Source organism: Papio anubis, chromosome 16 (assembly GCF_008728515.1).
Source record: "Papio anubis isolate 15944 chromosome 16, Panubis1.0, whole genome shotgun sequence".
Lineage (NCBI taxonomy): Eukaryota > Metazoa > Chordata > Mammalia > Primates > Cercopithecidae > Papio > Papio anubis.
The window spans coordinates 73550104-73576489 of NC_044991.1; the positions used below are offsets into that span (position 1 = coordinate 73550104).

The 26386-nt window shown below is 45.4% G+C and overlaps 1 protein-coding gene and 1 long non-coding RNA gene across 7 annotated transcripts in view; one reads left to right on the top strand and one right to left on the bottom strand.

Annotated features, from left to right (window-relative positions):
• ELMO2 (engulfment and cell motility 2) overlaps positions 1 to 26386 on the bottom strand; it is a 47982-nt gene that overhangs the window by 2073 nt on the left and 19523 nt on the right. For 2 of the 5 annotated variants that reach the window (XM_009216000.4, XM_009216001.4), the window contains exons 4-21: positions 26119 to 26191; positions 25686 to 25736; positions 21302 to 21483; positions 19597 to 19696; positions 18381 to 18532; positions 15418 to 15496; positions 14237 to 14272; positions 12256 to 12306; positions 7390 to 7512; positions 6958 to 7092; positions 6257 to 6361; positions 6056 to 6164; positions 5119 to 5255; positions 3497 to 3660; positions 3270 to 3382; positions 3043 to 3150; positions 2146 to 2228; positions 637 to 714 (exon numbers count right to left, since the gene is read on the bottom strand). In XM_009216000.4, the coding sequence (XP_009214264.1) occupies positions 637 to 714; positions 2146 to 2228; positions 3043 to 3150; positions 3270 to 3382; positions 3497 to 3660; positions 5119 to 5255; positions 6056 to 6164; positions 6257 to 6361; positions 6958 to 7092; positions 7390 to 7512; positions 12256 to 12306; positions 14237 to 14272; positions 15418 to 15496; positions 18381 to 18532; positions 19597 to 19696; positions 21302 to 21483; positions 25686 to 25736; positions 26119 to 26191 (1879 nt within the window). Of the gene's footprint in view, positions 1 to 636; positions 715 to 2145; positions 2229 to 3042; positions 3151 to 3269; positions 3383 to 3496; positions 3661 to 5118; positions 5256 to 6055; positions 6165 to 6256; positions 6362 to 6957; positions 7093 to 7389; positions 7513 to 12255; positions 12307 to 14236; positions 14273 to 15417; positions 15497 to 18380; positions 18533 to 19596; positions 19697 to 19848; positions 19868 to 21301; positions 21484 to 25685; positions 25737 to 26118; positions 26192 to 26386 lie in introns of those variants that run through there. The other 3 variants (XM_003904657.5, XM_021920978.2, XM_021920979.2) reach the window with 3 other exon arrangements.
• Positions 3089 to 14444, top strand: LOC116270815. 2 transcript variants are annotated; one of them, XR_004179096.1, is made up of 4 exons: positions 3089 to 3175; positions 5997 to 6594; positions 12528 to 12799; positions 13838 to 14444. It is a non-coding gene; the product is annotated as an uncharacterized LOC116270815 (long non-coding RNA). The 2 variants fall into 2 exon arrangements; XR_004179095.1 differs by lacking the exons at positions 3089 to 3175; positions 5997 to 6594 and having other exon boundaries at positions 11794 to 12799.

Sequence of the window (26386 nt, forward strand, 5' to 3'; positions counted from 1 at the left end):
TTTTCCTTTTTCCACACCGTTGCTTGCCTGGTTCCCCACTTGCTTGTTCTTCATTTCCTCCCAATAAAATTCCACTAGCAGCAGCTCAGGCCCTGCCCAAGTGTCTCCTCTTTCATAAGCCCTACTTCTAGTTCCCAGTGATGGCTCTCAGAGCTCACCAGGCACTAGGGTCTCAAATGCAACCACTCATTTAATATCTAGTATCTTCCAGTGCTGGAGATGGAACTACAGGGCCCTTGTCAGAAGGACCAGTTCCATCTGGCTTCAAAGTCCACACTGGATCCACTACAACATGTGACCAGAAGCCCCTGGGAGGAAGGATCTGTCAAGTTCTCTTGGGTAGTTGACCACAGAGAAACTGAAAAGGGGAGAATTTTCCTAGTCCCAAGTAAATGAGTCATTCCTAGTTGACCTTGTCTTTGTAATGACAACCTACGGCTGCTGCTGAAGAGTAATGTGGAGAGCCCAGCTCACGGATAAACAATCCAGAGTGTGACAGATCCTTGGCATTCTACAGCCTTCATGATACACTGCAGCCACCCACCGCAGGGGACGTTCCTGATCTGTTCATTCCTGGCACCAACGAAAGAGTTACAGAAATGGCTCTGTTGTCCAAGGTAGCATCACACTGCTCACCTCATATTTATTAGGTGCAATGAAGTTTAAGGTCTCATCAGGGTCATACAGGATGGAGAAGGCCAATTCCAACACCTCCTGAAGGAGAAACGGTTTAAATTAGAGCGATGGAACAGCCTGGGGTCTGCACATCAAGATCTGGGCCAAAGTCCTAGTGACTCGGCATCATCACCAAACATGCTGATTCAAATGAATGTCATCAATGCTCCTAGGCAGCCACAAGTGTGGCTGGAGATTAGGCCCAGCATAAATCAACCTTAACTTACCCACTCCCTGCCCAAGTCACATCAAAGATGTTGTGATATTTTTAAGATTGGAAAAAAGTCATTTTCAACACTCAGAACCCTGGAAGGTCACAATCCATGACTGTAAGTTATCCTAAAAGTTTTTAATTACCAAGATGACTAACAACCTCTATCATGATGTATTTGGCACAGGAATATCTTAACAATTAAAAAACAAAACAAAACATACACACACGGTAAATTGGTCACTGTTGCATGATACCAGGGAACTAACTCATTATTTTGAAAGTAAGTACATAAAAGAAGAATCAGCATTTATTCTCATTTTCTATATAAACTGTACCACTGGGAAACCAATAGTAGATAAGGGCAAGTTTCGTGGTTCAGCTCATAAATGAAAAGCAATGACTGCATCAAAATATCATGAGTTTGCAAACCTTAGTTGACTAATGGAATGAGGCACTGAGCTTCAACAGTCTGCTAATATCACAAAAGGAGAGACCACCAGACATTATGTGCCTCTTGATAGAACATAATACCACTGATGACATTGGCCAGAAAAAAAGTTAAACCTGAACTGGATCAAACCTCTAGATCCCTCTGCCGATTTACAGATCTGGGACAGAGGAACAAGTTAAACTGTACCATGGGGAAACAATCAGCAAAATTCAGATGCTAGGAAACTACCAAACAAGCAATCTGATTCTTCAACTAATAAACTGCAAAGGAAAAGATGGTGGGGGGCGGGGGGAACTTAGGAATTAAGAAACTTAAAAGACCAGTCTTAGATTCTGGTTTAAACAAGATGGGGGGTGTGTGTGTGTGTGTATGCATATAAACATTTATATATCTGTAGAGAAATTACGACATTTATGAGACAATTGGTAGAAAGTCAACATCAGTGGAGTATTTGATCTGAAATAACTACTTTCATTTCCTGTTATGTGTGCTAATGGACTGGTGGTAATGTTATATACTATATGATGTACACTAAATATTTACAGATGAAACAGTGTGATACTTGGGACTTTCTTCAAAGTGATAAAGGAGAGAAACAAGTGGATGGGCAGAATTGGCCATGGTTGCTGAGTCTGGTGATGCATATACAGAGGTTCCATCTATTTTTGTGTATGTTCAAAATTCTTAATAAAACATTCAGGAATAGAGAGGGGAAGACGGTAAGAATGCACCTGGAAATAAACACCACCAATGGCACTCTCCAACTATCATTGGGCTAGCTACTCAAACTGGCCTCTCCACTCACCTTGTTCTGTTTCAGAGCACTTTTCTCTTTCATGTGGGGACAATCTTTCCCAGTGACAATGGCCTTAATGTCTGCAACAGGAACTGATAAATGATGGGAATTAGTCTCTGGAAGTTCATGCTGCAAGCTGGTCAGTGCCTGCATCAGTGCTGGAACAGAGGTACTGGGGCAGATGCACAGGAAGCCTCAGCCCCAAACTCCAAGGGCTGCTGTATGAGCTCAGTGAGGGTGGTGGGGAGGGTGGCCTTGTACCGTTCCCTCCTTCTTGTAGACCATGGCCCAGTGAGGCTGTGTCAAAGCTAACTGAGGTTCACTTCAGGGCTCTTAGATTTATATCCCCAAGGAATGGGACCTTGGTGACTCCCCTCTCCTCCCCTTCACAATAATGGCAGTGATGATGCTATCATTGCCAACAGCAGTGGCAGCTGCTAACAGTTATGCTGACTACCGGCCAACCACTCTTCTAAGTGCTTTGCATACATTACTCATGCAGTCCTCTTAGGAGGAAAGTGTGGCTATTATTCCCACTTTACAGGAGAAGAAACCAAGGCACAGGGGAGAACTAACTTGCAATTAATTATGATTCAAGTTAATTAGGAGGAAAGCCAGGATTTGAATGTGGGCAGTCTGGCTTCATAGCTTCTCCTCTTAACTGCTGCCTTTCTACTTAGTCATGTACCACCCTTTACATAACACATTCACACCTGTGAACTCATTATTTCTCCAAACCACCCCACTGAGTAGGCCAGGTAGACGCGATCACTGACAGATAAAGAAACAGGTCCAGAAAGGTGACAGGTACAAGCCCAGATGATCAGCTAGAAACAGCCCGGACTAGAACTCCTGTCTCCTGACAAGTCCAGTGACCATGACACATCAACAGAGAAGTGAACCTACTTTTCTCTTGCAGGGATTCGAATGTCACCTCCCCTTGTGGGTTGTCATCTAAGTCACCATAGTGAAGGACCTTGTGGTTCAGTGCCAACCGGCAGTACCAGAACCGTTCTGGAACACAAGAGAAACCAAACAGGTGAGCAACGACAGTACTGGGAAAGGCCTGGGCACAAAAGGGGCCATCCAGGCAGGCTCTTTCTGGCAGCAAGGATTGCCCTGTCTCCTCTCACCTTGCCTTCGGCGGTTCCCAATCTTTCGGAAGCTGCTGCCCTCACAGAGCCGGTTCAGGCGCTGTTGCTTGATCAGCTCAAGGATCTCGGGCTGGATTTTCTCCCTCAGCTCCCTGGGGCAGACACACACTGGAGTGAGCGGAAGGTCATGGGGACAGTGGAGCTCTGGAAGGAAAGCAGAGCTGGCAGCCACCTCCCCCGCCAGCCTCCCCTGAGATGGAGCTTACACAATTGGTGGGGACTGGAAGTCATCCTGACTCATCCTCTCAGACTGGCGCAGTCGTAGAATCTCAGAGTAACTCAGGCTACGCAGTTTGCTCTTGAACTGATCCAAAGAGTTGGGTTTGGATGGCAAAGCTCGAGTGATTTGCTCTCGGACGACTTGCATAACCTAAGAGGAGAAGAACCCAGCCAACTCACACCATTATTCTTGAGAAATGGACAGGCCTATTATGGAGCACCAAGGCTCTTTCCTACCCCAGAGTCTTGAGCAGGGCAGGCACTACAGACATCTGCTGGGTGAAATAGGTATACCTTCATCTAAGAATGAATAACCATCTAAGGTTATTCAGGTCACATGACTGACACCGATAGATGCTTTATTTCCCATATATTTCAGTTGGTCAATGGTGTGGGGAAATGAGCATGCATTTTTGTAGTCAGAAAGAAATGGGTTCGCATCTTGACTCTGTCCCTTCAGCAAGTCACTTAACATCCTTAGGTGTGATCTACTCATCTCTAAACCAAGAGAAAGGAAGACACATCTCCTGATAGGTGTTGTCATAAAGAATATGAGATACCAGCTGGTTGCAGTAGCTCATGCCTATAGTCCCAGCACTTTGGGAGGCAGAGGCAGGCAGATCACCTGAGGTCAGGAGTTTGAGACCAGCCTGGCCAACATGTTGAAACCCCGTCTCTACTAAAAATACAAAAATTAGCCAAGTGTAGTGGCTCATGCCTGTAGTCCCAGCTACTCAGGAGGCTGAGGTAGGAGGATCACTTGAACCTTGGAGGTGGAGATTGCAGTGAGCCGAGATAGTGCCACTGCACTCCAGCCTGGGTGACAAGAGTGAAACTAGGTCTTGGGAAAAAAAAAAAAAAAGAATATGAAACACCACATAAAAGGCAGACACAGTGCCTGGCACGCTGTGGTGATTTTAAAAAATGCACTGGTCCCCTTAAAACAACTGTTAAAGAAAACAACAGGATACCACACTGCATGTGCCGTATGATCTCGGTAATGAAGGAAAAACCCATAGGCAAAAAAAAGACTAGGGGAAAACAAAAATGTTTGTCACTGGATGGTGTAAATACAGGTAATTTTTTATTCTTTATACTTTCCACATTTTTTATAATGAGATGATCAACTTCAAAACACTCAACCCCTAAATGATCAGCTTTTGAGGGCCTGGCACAACAGTGCTCTGCATAGAGTGGGAACTGAAAGCACCGAGGGATAACAATCGATTAAGTACCCAGGGTGTCCACTCTTCTCTCTGCTAACATTCCCAGTTCACAAAACTACAGCAGTGCCTGCAGAGTAAGCACTCAATAAACCAGTGAGTCTTCTGTGCTTATCCTCCTGACCTCTATGGAGGACTGGAGGGACAAGTGCTAACTTCAATGGACAAATGAGGGCCTAAGGCACCAAGTGGAAAACAAGCTCAAGATCACAGAGGGAGCAACAACCAGATGGGGCTGAGCTCTCCAATGCCTCAGTCTTGTGACTCAGCTCTGCAGACCAAGCTGCTTTTCCAGCTCAGGGATTCTCCAGGTGCCAGCCAGCTGTCAGAGGCTGTCGTGTGATGGTCTCCTCCCGTGGGCCTCAGAGCAGCCTGGAGACACTGACCTTGTTGAAGTCCTCTGCTGTTGCCCTCATCTCCTTCCAGGTCTTGTTCAACAGCTGGATGCAGATTCCAAAGAGCTCTTCAAAGGCTCGGTCATGGGTAAAGAACATCGGGTGGTAGTCGTTGCGTCCTTCATTTGCTGTGGAAGTGAAAAAACAGGGAGAAGATGAAGCCTCTGTCCACAAGGGCCTGGGAGCTCATGTCCGGAAACTTTGCACCAAAGTCCTGAGGAACAACAGCAGACCAAGGAGCGCAGCTAATGGGGAGTGTGGGATGGGCGTTTCTCACTTCCTTAGCTTTCTTCTCCAGGGTGCATTTTCTTGCCCTCCCTCTACCCTGTTACAGACTCAGCCAGCTCTTACCTACAGGCTTGGGGTAGCTTTGGAATATGATTCAAATTGCCAGCTCAAACAGAGCAACAACCATGATTCCCATAAACAAGGATAAGATGGAAATTATCAGCTGATGCAGTGATTTAAAACAAAAAAAACAAAATTAAAAACCCACCTAAGGTTGTCTAGTCCCACTGACAATTTTTTTTTTTTTTTTTTTTTAGATAGAGTCTCACTCTGTCACCCAGGCTGGAATGCAGTAGCACGACTATGCTCACTATAGCCTTGACCTCCTGACACAAGCGATCCTCCTGCCTCAGTTTCCCGAGTAGTTGGGACTAGAGGCATGCACTACCAGCTGGCTAATTTTTTGATTTTTTTTTTTTTTTTTTTTTTAGAGACAGGGGTCTCACTATGTTGCCCAGGCTGGTTTTGGACTCCTGGGCTCAAGTGATCCTCCTGTCTCAGCCTCCCAGAGTGCTGAGATTATAGGTGTGAACCACCACGCCCGGCCCCACTGACATTTAACTGTTTATAATAATTTCCAGTCTCACTGAGCTCTTGATGACAAAGAATGGCTGAAGAAGAGGGAGCTGCAGAGACTTACGTAGTTCCCCAACCTGTAGGATTTCACAGAGCATTTTGGTGAGCTCAATGGCACTGCGGCCAAAGGGGCATTCATGTTTGTCTTCCCGGCTGCTGTTCTCCAAGACAATCTGTCAGGAGAAGAGAAAGGGAGGATTAGGGAGATGAGGGAGGAAGGCAGGAGATGTGGCACCAGGACTGAGGCCAGCTCCCCTGCCTTTACCCGGATGTAGGTGTCCTGGTGGACTTTAGCCAAGTACAGCATGTTGTCCAAGGCCAGCATTCCAGGAGGAGTCTGGGTAAAGTCCATGGCTGGATTGATGTGGTTCTAGAGAAATAAAGACACACAATTTGAGATGTAGTAGTCTCCCTGTGTGCAGGGACCTGAGGGGATGCCCTCTCACCTCTCCTCTTGATGCTGCTACCATTCAGCACCCACCTCTGTCCTAGCTCTTTTCACAGCCATCACCACCACTGAACTGTGAGCTCTTGAGTGCTGGATGGTAGCCGCCTCACCATGCATCCCAGAACCTACTTCGCAAGATGCTGCACACCGAGTAGGTATGCAAGAAATACTTCTTTCAGTTAACTCCATCCTCAAGCCCTTACTCTATCACAAAATATTCACACTAGCTTTGCAAAGAACCTAGCAGTTTGGGTAGGAGGACAGGTCCCCTCTCTACCCACTCTAGCTGACCCCAACCTCCCTACAGATGGATTCGTTTCACAGGGCCAAACTTTGCACATAAACTCACAGACTCACCATCAACAAAGCAAAGCAAACATTAAAGTCCCACCAGCTTCCTAACTGTCATCTATTCCAGGGTCACCATGGGGTTGCTTGTCAGGGCTCTGGCTGGGTGGCACCATTGACTTCCCATCAAGGGGGAGGGCCTACAACCGTCTATGCTCTGAGGTACTTACAGTAAATCCCAGCATTTTGTAGTCCTTGGTGTACATGGCTTTGCGTTTTTCCGTCCCACTCCCAGGGACATTGCTAGGATCAGACTCTGCGTCAAATGCAATCCTCCTCAGTTCAAATATGATGTCTCTTTGAGCCTGTGAGGTGAAACAGACAGTCAGCAGGTAAATCAGCTAACCAAGGGAGCAAGGAAAAAAAACAGTGAGTCAGGCTTCTCCGGTTCAAACTCTGGCCCCAATCAGTCCCTTAGGAGGCATCACTTCTACCACAGCAGGACAGAAATGGGCTTGGCTCATGGTACAGATCATGCTAGATTTTCTAGAGCAGATGCAAACTACTTCTGCAGACAAAGACCAAGCACAGTGCCTGGCACACAGACTAAGGCTGGACTGCACCACAGCCATGAGAAAACAGCTGCCCCACTTAGCACCTACCTGGTCATTGGGGTCCATCTTGGTCATCATCCTTTCTTCCAGAAGGTTAAAGGTTAGGACTTGAAGGACATACAGCTGATGGGCCATCTCAGTTTTGATGGGGCGGTTCCCTCGGATCACATGCTAGAAAAAGCACAGGCAGGGAGCAGGGGACTGAACTGATCTCTTTTAATGAAGGGTCACATCCATGCTAAGGAAAAGGAATGAATGCTGGGAAGGGAACAGAACTTTCCTCCGACACACAAGGACTTCATATTCTAGAAGGCGATAGGAGCATGAATGGGCTTGGTTCAGGCAGAGATGACTCACTGCAGGCCTGAAAGGCACCATCCCTTCCTCTGCATTCCCCTGGGCAGGGGAAGTAGAGTGAAGGCAGGGGCTATACCCAACCACACCAGAAATGGGGGAGGCTATGATACAGAACATTGGCGGCTGGACCTTCCTCCAATCAGGCACTTCACAGGCCTACTAAATGCAAAACAGTAGATGGTGTGCATGGAGGCAGAGTTGTTTTTCCCTTAGAAAAATAAAATGTTTTGGATGGCTTCACTAAGCAGAGAGGCTTTGGGAAAGGCCATTTTCTTTCAGTGATACTGAGATAGCTACACAAAGGAGGAACAGTTCACTCTCCCACCAGCTCCCTCCCACGGCCCTCTCTCCTTCCTTCCTTTTGCTTGTCCTCTCTGCTCTCCTATCACTCTGTCCCTGCTCCCTGTGCCGCCCACACCATGTCCCTCTCCCTCCTGACTCTCCCTCCCCACTGTCTCTGTGCCCCCACGTTCCCCTAAGGGTCCATCACTTCCTCCTTTGTCCCTCTGATGCCCACCCCCCACTTTAGGTCCCCTGGTCCTATCTCATGTTCTGTCTCTGTCTTTCTTTCGCATGCTGTGTCTCCCTCTGTCTGTCCTAGCTGATCAACCCTTGATTATGTTCCTGTCTCTCACTATCCTGTTCTCACTCCCACAATATCGTGCTTCCCTTCTTGCTCCCTTGTATTTCTCACTCCCCCTGTCTCACCCACCATCATGAATCCTGTCCCTCTTGGTTCTTTCTTGCCGAAATGAGACTCTCCCCCATTTCCCACATGTACCACCACTATGTCCTTCAGTTTCCCTACTCAGTAGCCCTGTCTTTAGGGCTGTGCTGTCCAGTATAGCAGCCACTAGCCATATGCGGCTATTTGCATTTAAATCAGTTAAAACAAATTTAAGTTGAAAATTTGGTTCCTTAGTTGCACCAGCCACATTTTAAGTGCTCAGTAGTCACCGTGGCTGCGGCTACCGCGATGCAGATATGGAACACTTCCATTAACAGAGTTCTACTGAATAGCAATGCTCTGGAGCACTCTGACTTTAGGCAGGTATCTGACTCAGTATCTTTTTAAAGCTCCCTCTAACTTTGGATCAGCTCTCTCTAGAGTTTGCTCTGACTCTAGATCAATCTCTTTAGACCTGTGAGGTCCAGTTTGGTAGCCACCAGGCCCGTGAAATGTGGTTAGGCCAAACTGAGAGGTGCTGTGAGTGTAAATGCATACCAGATCTTGAAGCCTTAGTAGGAAAAAAGAAAATGTAAAATGTCTTATTAGTAATATTTCACATTTATTACTTGTTGAAATGGTAACGTTTTGGATATCATGGGTTCAAAAAAATATATTATTGAACTGAATTTCCCTATTCCTTTTTCATGCTGCTACTAAAACGTTTAAAATCATGTGCATGGTTTGGGTTCTGTGTCCACTGGATGGTCCTGCTCTAGACCTCTTCCCCTACTGTGACTCCAGTGGTCTCTCCTTTTTCTAGCTGTTTCTGTATATCTACACTTCCTAATACAGCAGCCATGAGCCACATATGGATATTTAAATTAAAATGAAATTAAAATTACAAATTAGGTCCTCAGTCACAACAGACTTATTTAAAGTACCACACATGACTAGTGGCCACCATTGTGGACAGCACTTCCATAGCATGTGCTAACATGCTGGAGTTAGGCCTCTGCCTGCATCCCTCCCTCCCCCTGAATCGGTGACCATGTCCTGTCCTCTAGCTCCCGCCCTGTCACAGGCACGCCCTCTGTCTCTTAAGCGCCAGATCGCTCTTCTTAGCTAAGTCTCACTGTTTCTTTCATCTCCCCAGCCTTACTCTCTTGTTCTCTGCTCTGTGCCCCCTGCCCCGTAACTTCCCTTCCTTCCCACTCCCCCCAGTTTCTCTTATGGCCAGGGATTCTTCACTGCCATCGCCACTTCTTTTCCCCTCCATACCTCTTCCTTTGCCTCACTCTGAGGCTTTTCTTCTCTACTGTTCCCTCTATCTCCCTGTCTATCCTATTCCTCTCTCTTCACTTTTCTCCCTAATTTATAAAACAGCTTTGAATAGAGGTGGAAATCATTCTCTTTAATCCTCTTTCTCAAACTTAAGAAACATCAGGGCAGGAAGGTAATTAATTATCCTAGCATCAATGGCTTAAAGAAGTACAGCTCCAGTTTGATGAGTGACAGTTTGAGGTTTTACCTGAAGTCTCACTTGACTGTCAAGTATCTCAGTGTCTTAGTTCTCTGGCTTGACTCAGTGAAGTCTCTGGACTGCAGTGACCATGCATTAGACCATGCATTAGCCATTTCCTGCCAGGCCACTTAAGTCCTGAGTCCTGAAGCTGAACTGCCTTCTATAGTGAAATCTTTACTTGTTCACAAGGTTTGTCCAGAAATGAGTTGAACTTCTAACACAATTAAAGTCTCAAATATAATTAAATTTCCCTCAGAAGGGCACTCTCATCCCCGCACATGCAGAAGAGGGTGACCAGGACAGCTGCTGAGGAGTGTAGACAGGAATGTGTGGGAACCTGTGTACTCCTGTGGGCTTGGGGCCCCTCCTGCCAGGTTGGTAGCTGGGTGTGACCAGGGAAGCAGCCAGCAGGGAGAAGCTGGTTCTGCAAGGTGAAGTCTGGCAGACTCTGCATGTTTAGAGCAGCTGACTGCTCAGCTTCACAAGTGCTCAGAGCTTACTTCTTCAATCCTGTCACCCCTGCATCCTGTTCTGCCAATATGAGCAGAGTGCTTACTGAGTGCCAGACACCCTGCTAGGCGTGGTATGTACATTACCTCACTTAGTCCTCATATCCAGATGAGCAAACTGAAGTCCAGAGAAGTTATGTGAAATGCTCAAGATCAAAGATTGAAAAATGGCAGACTCCAAAGTCCATGTTTAGCTTAAGTCTTACACTTGACTTCTAATTTTTCATTTTATTCCCTTCACTGTGGTCTCCCAGGTTTCCCTTGTTTCTGACAATTGATAAAGTTGCCTACTTGTTTTTTGAGACAGAGTTTCGCTCTTGTTGCCCAGGCTAGAGTGCAACGGCCCCATCTCGGCTCACTGCAACCTCCACCTCCCAGGTTCAAGCGATTCTCCTGCCTTAGCCTCCTGAGTAGCTGGGATTACAGGCACCTGCCACCACGCCCAGCTAATTTTTGTATTTTTAGTAGAGACCAGGTTTCACCATGTTGGTCAGGCTGGTCTTGAACTCCTGACCTCAGGCAATCCACCCGCCTCGGCTTCCCAAAGTGCTGGGATTACAGGTGTGAACCACTGCACCTGACCAAAGTTGCCTCCTTTTAATTCAGATCCTTGGCTCTCCTCCTCCACTCCCACCGGCCTCACCTCCCAACATCGGCCCTACTCCACCCTACAGGTGGTAACAGGGATTTACACTTCTTTCCAGATCCCCCTGCCAACTCCTGCTCTGCTCTCCTCCCTCAGGCACCCCTTAGCAAATACATGTCTTTCATGTGCTCTTTCTAAAATGCAAATCTGGTCTGGTTATTTCACCAGCTTAATTATATGCCCTCAGCTGTCCTTAGGAATGAGACTAACCTTTCCTGATCTGGTCCTCGCTACCTCTCTAGCCTCCTCACCCACTTGCTCCTTGCACACCCTCCTTCTGGGTTCTGGCTACCCTCTGGCTGAAATTCCTGTTATTCTCGGTCTGCCTACTCATCCTCCAAGGCTCACCTGAAGACATTCCTCTAAAAGTTTCCGGAAACACTCTTCTTCAAGGCAGAACTCACTGCTCCTCCTCCATCCTTTCCTAGACCACAAACCGGGATCACACCGCACTATGATCACTAGTCTTTCCTACCGGGCCAGAAGGTCTTTGAGAGCAAATACACTTGCTTACTTAGTCCTGTCAGTGCCATACACAATTCAGGTTTTTTTTTTTTTTTTTGGGACGGAGTCTGGCTCTGTCGCCGCGGCTGGAGTGCAGTGGCCGGATCTCAGCTCACTGCAAGCTCCGCCTCCCGGGTTTACGCCATTCTCCTGCCTCAGCCTCCCAAGTAGCTGGGACTACAGGCGCCCGCCACCTCGCCCGGCTAGTTTTTTGCATTTTTTAGTAGAGACGGGGTTTCACCGTGTTAGCCAGGATGGTCTTGATCTCCTGACCTCGTGATCCGCCCGTCTCGGCCTCCCAAAGTACTGGGATTACAGGCTTGAGCCACCGCGCCCGGCCACAATTCAGGTTTTTAATCAGTGTCAGCTGGATGAGTTATTTTCCCTGTTTGTGCCTTTTTTAACATATTCCCTCTGGATAAAAATTCTGGAGTTGCAGGGCAACAAACAGTAGAGCTGGTCTTGGTCCCTCTCTGGAGTCACTGCAATTGCTGGTGAGATGGCCGCCTAGAGGCAACTCTGCTCACAGAGGATCACAGGAAAAAGCTCTACGGTTCGAGAGGTATTTTTACTTATTGATAAGGTTCCTCTGTGTGTCCTCCTCACTCATTAATAATTTCAATAATAATATAATAACAATAACAGTAATAATTGTGATTAATAGTAACAAAATAGTAGCAAAATACACCGTGTTCCAGGAACTCACATTCAGGATTATAGACCGGAGATGCTTCTGTGCAAATGCATTGGCCATATCCTATGGAGGAAAATAAGCAAATATAAGGCAGGGTGGCAGGCACACACCTGTGACTACTTCGAGAGGAAGGTGATGTCGTAATTCTGAGCCTTTTTGGCTTTCTTAAATTCTTTTCCTCCCAAATGAAAAGTGGGTGAATGAATGACAATCCACTGACCATCAAATGTATTTCACACTCTGAAACATTCCCTATTTCTGTGAGTGCAAATTAATTCAAATAGGATTTCCCTTCCTAATGGCACAATCAACTACACTGTCTTCAAAGAGAGATGTGGACTGCTTGAAGATGAGACACTTGTGTCACAAGGACATTGCACGTGGACACACAGCAGCGTGATGGTTTCCAAGCCACATGCATCATGCCAGGCAGACTCCACCGCTAAGGCTAGAAGGAACTCTAGTGAAGCACTGACTCCAAACTTTGGAAGAGCTTTGGTCCAGCAACCCCCTCCCACCCTACAGCAGACAGCTGGGGCCTGGACACTCTACAACAGTAAGTAGTCTAGGATTCAGTTCTAACTGGCTTAGAGAACAATAGGTCCGGTGTTTTGGGTAATTTTTTATAACAGGCTCACCTTTTTTATAATATTTCATCCAGATTTTGATAGTGCTTTATTTATTTAGCACCCCCCCCCCCCCGGAAATCAAGTACCCTACATAAATGAATCTTCCAGGGAGCAAAGCTTTAAGGGTTCTCTCAGAACCATTATTTTAACCATTCTTATGCAAATCTTTTAAAGATATATTTTTTATATATATATATATATCTTTACTTCTGAAGTGACTACAGTGATAATTTAATCACTGCTAAGGAGTCAGCTTCATCAAAAAGAACATCAGTGATTATTCTGTATTGTGTTTGTGACACTGTGATACCCTGAGGAGCTATTGAGATGTGAAGCTATTTTCCCATAAACAAAATGGTCCCAGATTACAATGCCTTTAATTTTTCTGGCAGCTTTTCATAATTCTTGTCTCCTCCTTCCAGTGTCTACCATCACTTCTTCCTAATGTTAATTACTATGACTTCATTTTCTAAACTGCTGCTTTCATTTAATTTTATAGAGAATCCTAAATCAGTGGGCCTGAGGGAGCTGTCACACCTCTCCTATGGAGTAGTATCTGTGAGCTCTGTGTCATTTTTCTCAGAGCTTAAAGGCCCCTCTCTCACACTTCTGGATTTCTAGCCATATTCCAAATGGCTGATGCTGCCAGGAACATTAAATTAATTTTACTTTGCATTCACTGAATACATACTGGCTAGCAGAGGAGGACAGTGGCCTAGAAACTTCTTTGGTAACTACAGGAAGTCGACTGAGATTAAATCTTGCTGTGGACAACTCACAAAGTGGGTAATTGACAGTGGTCTGTAGCTAGAATATAAAGGTCTTAGACCAAAAGCTTCTCTGTGGTGTGAGGGGGAGGCATTTATCCCCTTTCATCTCCTCGCAAAGCTGACCTCTCTAAAGTTCCCTATAACGAAGAAATGAGCATCCAAATTCCCTTTTGTCGATTGTCTAAACCTTTTCAGATTCCTACGGTCTAGTAAGAGTCCAAAAAGGGCATGGATACCTTTTCTCTTCCACTGAAGCAAGTAAGAAGGTGACGCATCCATGGTATTGTCTAGATCAAAGTCACAAGCTGTTTCTGAGTCTGGTCTTCCCTAGTTGAACCACAGACCCATGCAAAGGCAAGTTATAAAGGAAGGCTGGGGCCACACTCCCTGGGGCAGGTACCCCCTTAATCCTTTCTGTGGCTCTAATCTGCAGTACTTCCCTAAGTGTCCTGACAAAGGAGATTCATGGCACACAACCTTTCCCTGGGTCTTGGCATGCCCTGAACATCTAGATCAGACTATGAGCTTCTTGCCCAGCTTTGACTTCCCCACCTGGAAAAGCCGGGGCCCTTTCCACATGGCGGTGCTACTTACAGTGACAGGCAGGTCTAGAGGATTAAGGTGCTTGTCCTGCCGGCAGAAAGCAAAAGCACAGAGAGAAGCAGACAGAATGAGCTTTCAGCTTACATTCAAACAAGGACCGGGAAGGCAGATTAACAGAGCCAAGCCATCCAAGAAAGACAAGGACAGACAGAACCACAGATGCTTCTGGTCTTCCCTCTAGAATCTACCAAGAGCTAGGTACATACATGATCCCACTTGGATTTCATCTTACTGAGCCCATGAGATTGTCAGAAAACGAAAATGTCTTACTTTTAACACCACTTAGGCTTTTCTCAGCGAAATCTAGAATGTTAGTGTTGGCACGGCTGTCAGAGATCATTTAAACTGGCCCCTTCATTTTACAGAAAGAGAAACTGAGACCCAAAGAGGTTACAAACACTTGCCCAGCCAGCAGCAGGGAGAATACTTGGTCCCAGGCCCCTTGACTCTTAGGTCAGTGCTTGTTCCACCACCCAGCTGATTCTTAGTTTCCTCATTTGTGAAACAGGGATCTTGTTTTTCCTCAGACATCCTTGTGAGGTAAACAAGGCAGACGTTGTTGCTCCCATATGACAGGTGAGGAAACTAAGGTTCACAGAGGCAGAGCTATCTACATAATGTCACAGTCAATGAACAGGGGAAGGAAGATGTTTAGAATCTGCATCCAGAGAACCTTTAAACATAAAACTTAGTGCAAAGTCCCATTCATATTGGACCCCTTTACCCACAGGGTCTCCTCTTCCTTATTCTTGATACTGTAATCCAAGACTTGGCAAACTATGGCCATATTAGGCTTGTTGCCTGTTTTTGTAAATAAGATTTTATTGGAAGACAGCCATACCCATTCATTTACCTACTGGCTGAGGCTGCTTTTGGCTACAATGGCAAGGTTGAGTATGGCCCATAAAGTCAAACATATTTATTCTCTGGCCCTTTAGAGGAAAAAGTTTGAAGGGCCCTGCTCTCATCTAAGACCCAGCTGGTTTCCCCTCATAGTTCTTCCCTGGGTCTTCCTTAGCAAAGCCACCCTGCTGGGCTCCAGACCAGATGGCTAGGAAGAAGGACTCTTGGGAAAATGGCTGGATTTGTGCTTTCTGCACAGCAAAGAGTACATGGGGTGAGAATTCTCTCAGAAAAGCCCAGATGAAAAATATGAAAAGGCAGCCACAGACCTGTCTCTTGTCCTCAGGAGCCTTCAGAAAGAGTGCATTAATCAGTGCAATGGCGTAGGTCTGAATCTCCTGGTTGGAGCTGTGTCAATGGAGAAAGAAGGCAGAGGGAGATTAGAAGACTGAACAGCAAGATGATGCTTAGAGATGGTTTAAAACAATCACTCACAGATTATAAGCAAAGTGATCATGCTCTTGACCCAGCAATTTCACTAATAGGAATTTATCCTAAGACAGTAATCAGAGAGCTGTGCAAGATTTACTGATAAGGCGTTTCATTAAAGTACTACTTAAAAAACAATGGGAAGTAATCCAAATGATCACATTAGCTAACTGTTTATACATATGAGAATCTTAATTAGTTATTAAAAGTCATGTTTTAGGGTCAAGATTCTCAACCTGGGATTCAGGGATGGGCTTAGAGTGTTTGTGAACCCCAGGAATGATACAGAAATTGTTCTATGCAGTTTGCTAACTAAGTGGTATTTTTTTCCACACTGGTGAGAGTACATACTTGTTACCAGATTTTCAAAGGTGTCTAGGTTTCAAAAAAGACGCAGAACTACCCTTTTAGAAAAATCTTTGACATGGAGAAATGTTCAAGATATATTATTCAGCTAAAAAAAATCAAGGTCCACATAGTATATATAATGAGATCCCGATTTTGTTAAAAATACTGAAGGGACATTCAATTTAATGTTTAACAGTGGGTATGTCTGGAGGTGAAATAATGGGCAAATAATTTACTTTTTGGGTTTTTCTGTATTTTTAAAGTCTTTGACTATAAACTTCTTTTATTATGAACAAACAAAATAACTACAATCATTCTCTGGAATCTTACAATCCTGGTACTTGACATCTCCACCTGCCATGTCTTGGGTGCATTCTGTGGCTGTCTTTCCAGAGGGTCTGACAGGCTTCCTGGTTAGTCACATGGTACCCAGGGAGTCTAACAGAGGGCACTAAGTGTTCCTCAGCCCAAATATAAGTTCTGGTGACAGCTGTGGGCTGAAAGTATTCATGATTGGCCCCTATGAAACGCCACGTTCCCCTATCATCCCTCGGGAGGCAACTGGGGCCACTTGAATTCAGAGACAAAAAAAAACAGCGAGGTAGATGTGAGGTTACAGGAAGATCAGAATTCTCTATCTGGAGTTTATAATGTCCCTCTCACCTTAATCAACCTTGGTGGCTCACTGGGTATGAAAGCTGAGGCTAGACCAGGCATGGTGGCTCACACCTGTAGTCCCAGCTACTCAGGAGGCTGGGGTGGGAGGACTGCTTGAGCCCAACAGTTTGAGACCAGTCTGGACAACACGGCAAGACCTTGTCTCTACAAAAAAAAAAAAAAAAAAAAAAAACTAGCCAGGTGTGATGGAGTGTGCCTGTGATTCCAGCTACTCGGGAGGCTGAGATGGGGAGGATCGCCTGAGCCTGCAGTGAGTTATGATCATGCCACTGTGCTCCAGCCTGGGCGACAGAGTGAGAGCCTGTCTCAAAAAAGAAAAGCAAAGAAAGCTGAGGCTGAAAATTCCTTAAAAGTGACAAGGAGAGGCCGGGCGCAGTGGCTCAAGCCTGTAATCCCAGCACTTTGGGAGGCCGAGACGGGCAGATCACGAGGTCAGGCGATCGAGACCACACTGGCTAACATCTCTACTAAAAATACAAAAAAAAATTAGCCGGGCGAGGTGGCGGGCGCCTGTAGTCCCAGCTACTCAGGAGGCTGAGGCAGGAGAATGGCGTGAACCCGGGAGGCAGAGCTTGCAGTGAGCTGAGATCCGACCACTGCACTCCAGCCTGGGTGACAGAGCGAGACTCCGTCTCAAAAAAAAAAAAAGTGATAAGGAGAAATCAGAGTTGCAAAGAAATAATTGTGCTTTCTGTTTACTTGGATTAGTGGGGAGAAGCAAGTTGGGAGCATAGCTGAGCGAAGACAGGGCCACTATAAACTCCCAAATCTGGGAGCTATGACTTCCCCTTGAACTGGTGGGGGATTCTGGCAACATTCTGACAATGTCCAAAAAGACAGAAGTGAGCAACAGTCAGAAGAGAATCAACAGGAGTGCCACCGCTGTTTTGCAAAGTCCAGCTTCCTTACATGGTGTAGGTTGGTTGGAAGTGAAGTAAAAACAACGGAGATGGGAGAAACATTACTCCAATGGGTTCATTTGTCATATGGTCTCATTATCTGGCAAAATGTTTTAGGATGTGATAAGAGTCCTAACAAACAAAGGAAAAAAGTCCCTGAATTTACTGAATACCTAACCCATACTGGCCACTATGCTGGACCTTTAAAAAATCTCCTTTGATCTTCACAGGGTGAGAGGTGAAGATGATTAACCTATTCTAGAGATGAAGAAACTGAGGCCAGAAGAGACTAGGTTACTTGCTGATGGCAGTGACCCAGTATGCACAAGAGCCTGGATTTGAACTGATATTCCAAACTCACGCCCTGTGTGATACTTCTTACAAATCACCCACAGCGCATCATCAGTTCAGTGAGCATTCATTCAACAAGTACTAATTGAGCCTCTACTTAAATCAAAACAGGGGATACAATGATTGGTCTGTTTCCAGGGGGCTCTAAGTTCAAAATGGGCAACAGATAATAAAAATCCAGTATTTTATCCAATTATCATAGGTACAAACAGAGACTATTGGGCCCATGTGGGAGAAAGCATGTAATTTTGCCTGGTACCAGGGTAGTATGGGAAGACTGGGAAAATCTTCATTTTAACCTCAGGGGCAGAGAGAGTTACAGAGGATGTTAGGCAGGAGCATGACATGATCAGGTCTGAATGATGGGAGAAATTCTGGCAGGAGTGTGGAAGAGGTGATGAATGAATATAGAAGCCAATCAGCAGCTTGGAATATAAGCAAAGCAGAGTAGGATTGGAAGACTTAAAATAAGAGGAGAGAAGAAGACATACGAGTGAAGGGAGGGAGGTGTAGGGTCTTTTACTCACACCTGGAGGTGTGAGATGAGCTGTCCCACGGTGATTTCCTCGGCTATCTTCTGATACAGGCTCTGGCTGTTCAAGACCATGCTCTCCAGAATGGCCAGGGACCTCTGAAGGATTGACACATCCACCATGGGCTGGCTCACATACCCTGCAATCTAGACCCAGAGATGGTACATCAATTGAGAAGCTCAGGGCCCAAGAAAGATAGAAGATAAGCATCTGATGCTAGCCCTTGAAGCTCTCTCTGCTTCACATTTGGGCAGCTGTTGCTAGGTGGATAGTGGTATCTGGTTTATAGCTACCCTGGCCAATGTGCCAGGGATTCCCTTGGCATGGATACCTTAATATCAGATTATAGTATCCACTTAATCGTGATTGTTCAGAATCTAAAAGCTTAATTCTTTTTATCAAAATAAGGGTTCCAGCTTGAGAAAGTGGTATACAAAAGCAGAGAATTTTACTGATACTGGGATCTTATTTTATCTCCATGTACCTCCACTGACACACATTCTCCCTAAACACACTTAGACTTCTGAGAGGTAGAAAGGACCTTGAAGCCTTTTCCTCTAATCCTTCTTCTCAGTCCTCATTATAATATCCTTGACACATGGTCATTTCACTTGTGTCCAGTGTCAGGGAGTCCCAATGTCCTAAGCCAATGATAGGTGAAGCTCTAGGGCAGCAGATAGAATATTATTCATTGGTTTTAGTTTAGTTTTCTGAATTGACACTGCTCCTTTGTGTAAAAGAAAGGAGGGTAAAACCAGAAGTCACCCCTCTTACCCACTGAGCTTAGTCTGACAATCCAAACAGGCTACCTTGCAGATTTGTAAATAGAAGGCAGAATTACAAATGAAATGTACTTTTTTTTTTTTTTTTTAATACAAAGAGAAGAGAGAGCTCAGGAAGTCGGTCAAAAGACTCAGGGCTAGTACTGGTTGACTGGCTGGCTTTATCCCCAGTCTCACTGACGATCTAATTCTACTCTGATCATATTTAGTTCTGACGGTTCAGTTCCATCTCAGTGCAGGCCCTGAGAGTATAACAAAATGCAAATCTTTCAGAAGCCACAGAAGACCAGAGCTTGAGGATGAAAAATCTGGCCCCGGGGGATATAAAGCTGGTCTCACCAGAATGGCGATATTGCCTGTATCTCCCCTTAAGCCCTGTGAACTGGCAGCTGAGGGAGGAAAGAAAGACAGAATATTGGAGGCCTCACCTGCTTAATAAAGGTGATTGAAACCATGTCCCAGGAGACAATGCCATGGTCCATGAGCTCTAGGAAGGCAGTCAGGGTGAATGCCAGCATTTCACTGTAGCTGAGACACGTGCAACACACACACAAAATAGACAAGGATTCAGATTGGGAAACACAGGTGTGAGGGCAGCCACAAAAAAGATGAATTTTAATGTGAACACCCCATGGGAAATCAGTCGATGCAACTGTAACTGTAAGTGCCTGTGTGCACACCTAGCCAGATGTAGAGCAGATTCAGCCCAGGTATCTATCGCTGCAAAAAAAAAAAAAGAAAAGAAAAAAAGTGCTGCTGGGTAATTAGATCTTCTATCTCCATATGCTTCATCCCAGAGACACAGAATCCCTTATCTATTCCCCAAGACCAAAGAAGACATTGGACCTTTGTCAAACTCCAACACCTGTCGGGGGAACCTAAGGAAGTGTACATGCCATGTTAACCTTTAGGCCAAGAGGCAGTAGAGTGCAAGAGATGGGTTCAGTTCCTGTCCACCTTACTAACCAAGCAAATTTTATCTTTTCAAAATTCAATTTCTTCCTCTGTAAAATCAAATTAGTCTCACAGCGTTAACCTCGCAGGGTTGTAGAGAGGGCATGATGATGATTTATGCAAAGCTCTTATTCTAGTGCTGGTAGAGAATAAGGATTAAAATGTTTTCTCTTCTCCTTATACATTTAATCCTTTATATATCTGTACAGTGCTCTAGAATTAACAGATGATATTCCTATTTACAAAGCATGTTCAGACGCATTCTCATTAACAATACTTCTCACAATAATACTGCAAGGTATTATCCTCAGGCTAAAGAGAGAGAAACTAAGGCCAGTCTAACCCTGCACTCTCGGGAGACTGTAGAACTATGTCAGTGCTGATAACAGCTGAAGGCTTCAGGACTTCAGTACACCTGGAAGATCCAATATGTAAAACAAATATCTCTGATTAGTTACTCGATTTGGCTGAAAATTTCAATAGTTGATCTATGGGCTGAGAAGATTTCTGATTCCCTCTTCGGCAGGTTAGGCTCCAAGCACCAGTTTACTGACTGCTGCTCATAAGGCACAGCTGCCCACCACATGCATGTCAACTCTGAGGTATGATGAAGATGCTTGTGGGTATCACAAAGTTCTGGTCTCTTCCTCCCTGTGCAAAAGTGTGGCAGGGTGATGGTGAATGGGTAGGTTGAAACCTGTGGTAAACACAAAGGAAGGCCTCTGTGTGTGTGTGTGTGTGTGTGTGTGTGTGTGTGTGTTTGTATGGGATGGGAGGTGACTGGAGAGGGAGGAGCAGGGGATGATTACAAACAGATACCTGGGAGATACTGGAGCATCTGCTCGCTAACCCTCATCGGACCAATCATTTCCGGCAATTAACAGGTCTGTCACCACCTGACCGCTCTCCTCCTGACTTCTCTAGCCCCTATTTTTACTGCTCACTTGGCACAGTACTGTTTTGTACTATTATTTGTGAGATCCCAAATAGACTACACGATTTGGAACCACAATATGGAATTCTGTCTCTCGGTATGGACTCTAGTGCTTGGCACACTGCTCTGTACGCAGGTGATACTCAATAAACTCCTTATTTGACTCAAGGGAAATGAGACTAGGATGCCCTGTGGGATGTAGTAAATTATCAAAGTCCTTGGAACGAGACCTTAGTCATACTCACTGGGACAAGAGCTTGGTTCCACTTTCCACGAGCCTTGTCAGCACAATGATGCCATCCATGTTGATGAACTCAGTAGCGAAAGTCACGTCGGCAGAGAGCTTGGCCAGCTCCTTCATGGCATCCAGCCGGGTCTCCATGTTGGATGACTGGGTCCTCTCCATCAGCTGGCGTGCAGCCCGGGACTAGGAGGCCAGGGACAACATATGTGCCATCTGCTCCTTGGAGAAGGTTACTACTCTGTGGATAGCTCACAGAGGCCCTTCTGTGGACATCCAAACCTGAGGCAGAACTAGTTTTCTCACACTGCTTAGGAGTTGCCAAATAAATGTTTGTGGGATCAATCAGGGAGTTATTAGTATGCCAAAACCAATCTATAGTTATCTGCATCTTTTCTGTACCACTTTGGTCTGTGGATTTAAAAAATTTCTACCAAGGGAAGACCAGAGACATCTGGGACGCCCACTAACGATGGTAAATCACAGAGAAACAGATATTGGTTTAATAGAAGAAGGTTTTCTATTAATTAAAGCTGTCTGGCTGGGTGCAGTGGCTCATGCCTGTAATCCCATGACTCTGAAAGGTCAAGGCAGGATTGCTTGAGGTCAGGAATTAGACACCAACCTGGGCAACAGAGTGACACCCTGTCTCCACGAAAAAATTTTTAAAATGAGCCAGGTGTGGTGGTGCACACCTATAGTCCTAGCTACTCAGGAGGCTGAGGTGGGAAGACTGCTTGAGCCCAGGAGTTCAAGGTTGCAGTGAGCTAGGACTGTGCCACTGCACTGCAGCCTGGGTAACAAAACAAGACTCTCTCTCAAAAATAAAAAATAGGCCGGGCACAGTGGCTCATGCCTGTAATCCCAGCACTTTGGGAGGCCGAGGCGGGCGGATCACGAGGTCAGGAGATCGAGACTATCCTGGCTAACACTGTGAAACCCCGTCTCTACTAAAACTACAAAAAAATTAGCTGGGCGTGGTGGCGGGCGCTTGTAGTCCCAGCTACTTGGGAGGCTGAGGCAGGAGAATGGCATGAACCTGGGAGGTGGAGCTTGTAGTGAGCTGAGATCGTGCCACTGCACTCCAGCCTGGGAGACAGAGGGAGACTCTGTCTCAAAAAAAAATAAAATAAAAATAAAATAAATAAAAAATAAAAAATAAAATAAAATTGGCCAGGCACGGTGGCTTACACCTGTAATCCCAGTACTTTGGGAGGCTGAGGCGGGCAGATCACGTGGTCAGGAGTTCGAGACCAACCTGACTAACATGGTAAAACCCTGTCTCTATTAAAAATACAAAAATTAGCTGGGCATGGTGGCATGCGCCTGTAATCCCAGCTACTCAGGAGGCTGAGGGAGGAGAATTGCTTGAACCCAGGAGGCGGAGGCTGCGGTGAGCCAAGATCATGCCACTGTACTCTAGCCTGGGCAACACAGCAAGACTCCATCTCAAAAAATAAATAAATAAATAAAATAAAATGAAATTTATAAAACTGTTAGACAGCAGAAGAGGTTTCTCTTGAGGTATTAAGCTCCCTGTCACCAGAAGCAATCAAGGAGAATCTGGACAACCATCTGTCAAAGACGCTGTAGAAGGGATTCTTGCATTGGGTGAAGAATTTGATCTGATGTCCTCTAAGGTCCCTTTTAATCTGAAAATGTGAAAAGCCTGGCAATGTTTTAAAAACTTTCTCTCAAAATCCGTATGATTGTTCCTCAAAGTGAGAGTTCTGGGGAAACTTTAAGAACATCAAGGAGCCAGAAACAATTTTCCAATCGTTTTTTGAAAATGCAGTCTGGTGAAGACAAAACCTCCTCCTAGCACATGAACTTTTCCTAGCAGGATGCCCGCCTCCTTTTCTGCAAGCTGCGGCTAAAATCCCTCCTCTAGCATTCACCGGGCTTTCCTTCTGCTGAGCTTGTTACTATATAGTGCCTCACAATTTATTGTTTCATCATTCTCTGTTTTTTGGGTGTTAATTTAATGTTCTCCACTAGAAAGCAAGAGACTTAAGAGCAAAACACTCCTGTCTTCTTTCCTTTTTCTCAGTGTTAAGCAAATGACTGGAGCCCAATTCCTGCTACCGCCAAGGAGTCGGGCCTGCTGGCCCTCTCCCCTTTCTTTGCCTCTCTTTTACTATTACAAAGATGGCCCTTCAAAGCACAATGCTCTCTGCGATAAAGAAGCCCTCACTATCTCTACAGTGGACAAAATGTGCGCCACGGGAAAAGGGCACAGCATAGAACAATCTGAAGAGCACTGGTCTGCATCCCACTTAGAAACTTCCAACTCCAAATGTCAATTTTCCTCCTGAGACAGCATTTCCGGGCTGCTGCCTCCTGCTCCAGAGAGATGTGCTTCTGGGAAAGCCAACTACACTGTGCAAGAGGTCTGTGAAATGTGTTGGCACTTCCATAAAAGTGAGTAACTCCCAGGCTGTCGTATTAAATTACCAGAGCTTAGGAGGGAAGAATGAAGTCCTTAAGATAAGAAGAGTTCAGGAGAAGAGGGGGAGGCAGAAGAACATGATGGGACGAATATGGGCCTAGAGTCAGACAGACCTGGGTCTGAGAGCGAGCTTGGCTACTTTATTAGCTATGTGACACGTGGCAAGTAATTTAACCTCTGTAAGCCTCAGTTTCCTTGTCTACAGAATGCGGCTATCAAGAGTACCTATCTCGTGGGATGTTTGTAAAGATTAGGTGATTTAATTACACAAAGTATTTAGCAAAATACAGGCATTCAGTAAACGTTGGCTGATATCACTTCGTATCTCTCCTCCTCTCAGATGAACCAGTCTCTCTGCACCAAGAAAAGAGGTGACACCATGCCCTTAATTTTCTGGCTGCCCTTCTACAAATGTAACCAAAGGTGCAACCATATTGGCTGTCTTCCTCATGGGCCTAGCAGTCAAGGTGATTCCCTCTACCTGGGCTTTGAGTCCTTCCTCTCCTGGTCCACTAAGGTCCTGTTCTATTGATTACCTGCTTTCCTGCACCTTCAACCTTCCTCTCTTCCATCTGAACACATTCTTAAGGGCACATAAAACATTGCAACAGAAACAAGAACCATGAAGGGTCAGAAAGGTGGGGAACTGGGCACATGGGGGCAGGAGTTGGGGGGAGACCTTTTGCTACATCTCTGTGAAAATTTTTGATTTGTGAAACACATGAATGCTTTACCTGCTTTTAAAAAGCACATCTTTTTGACTCCACGTCCCCTTCGTGTTATCACCTTCTCTGTGTTTTAAAACCAAGCTTCTTGATACAGCAGTAGACTCAAAGTCCTTACTGTTTTACCTTTCTTTTACTTGACCCGCTTCAGTCTGGCCACCTGGCCTCCCTACATCACTTTTTTGTGAATATCACATGTCCTCTTCACCTCCCAAGTCATTAGACAGCTTTTTTGTTCTCAGTTTACTAAAGCTCTCTGCCCATTAAAAACTGCAGACCATACTTTCCTCAGTCTTGACACTCTCCCTGCCCAAAGCTCCTCAGTCACTTCACATTCTTGGTGTTCTTTCTACCCTTCTGGTTGCTTCCTTAGTGACCTTTAAGGGCTGCTCTTGCAGAAACCAGGCTCATCCTCCATTCTCCCCTTTCCTTCCACATCCAGCATATCACCATACTCATAAAGCTTACCTCCTAGATACTCTTCAAATCCATCCTTTCATCTCCATTACCATTTGCCTTCACTGGGCTTTTAACATTCCTCCTTAGCCTTTTCAAAGGTTCCTACTACCACCAACCTTCTTCTTAAGGCCCATCTTCCACACGGTCACTCAAGTGATCTTTCTAAAACTTAAAATCTAAACATAAAATATCTTCCTGCTTAAAATCCTTCAATGTCCCTAGTTTCCTTCTGGACAGAGTTCAAAGCTATGAGCAGGCCATCAAGGAGCCTTGAATATCTGGCTTCTCAATGTTTGCTAAAAGCTGCCAGCCACCCAGCACTCCTGCTTTTCCCAAACACAGCACACCTCTGTGCCTTGGCATATGCTGATTTCTCTGATTGGAATACCTTTCCTTTTCTTATTTCTCAAGCTAATTCTTGCTCATCCTTTAACATCTGAGCTAAGTGACCCCTTCTCTGGCAAGGCTTTCTGGAAATCTCCAGGCTGAGTTAGGTGGTCCCTTTTGTGAGTTCCCACAGCTCCCTAAGCAACTTTCTCTCAAGACCCTTGAGACAGGCCTTCTATTGCATTTGTTTACTCCCCACTAGGTGATGAGAACCAAGACAGACTTATTTTCCTGCACTATTTCCTGATACAAAAAGACTGACTTTCTCATCTCCAGAGTCCTTGTTTCTAGAACATAACCTGGCCCATGGTAGGTGCCCATATTTGTTTGTGACATGAATAAACTCCTAAGGAAGGAAGAATACGTACCGGGGAGATAGCCAGTTGTAAGATTGTCCCATTCTTAATGTCACTGCGAGTCTAGGTAGTGAAAAACAAACAAAAAAAGTAACTAAGATAAAATGTTAAAGTGGTACAAGCAAGTTGAATCAACAATAATGTTGTCTTTTTTATAGTAGATGTAACTGAAGCTCTTCAGTTGGGCCCTCTTCTCCTGCTTGTTCCTTGGCAAAGAGCTTCTAAAATCCTCTTCTAGCACCCTGGGCCCTCACGAAGTAAAAGTCACCTTTTTCCAGCCACTAGGGAGGAACAAGGGCTGGTGCTTCCCAGTCTGTCCAGAGAGTGACTCTTTACCCAACACATGAAAGCGACCTGGATGCTGAGTGAAGATAAATAGTGTGTCTCCTTGGGTGGTTTACTTCCAAGCAAGGCCCATAGTGATTTTGCCTCTCCCTGTACTAACCTGTTCGGTGATGTACAGCTGAGGACCATCTGCGTAACGGAGGGTATAATACTCTGGGTTTGGCAACGACCACCTATGCAAGAGAAAAACAGTATATCCCACTTGGCCACTCTTTTGTCCAGAAGCTGCTCATAAATAATTTTCAATAGAGTTGCTCAAGGGATTGGGTGGCCTATTTGGAATACAGTGGGAAAAAACAAAGCTTTAGGTTGTCACGTTGAAAAAAATCATGGCCTCAGCCTTTTGTAAAGATGAGCACCACAAAAGG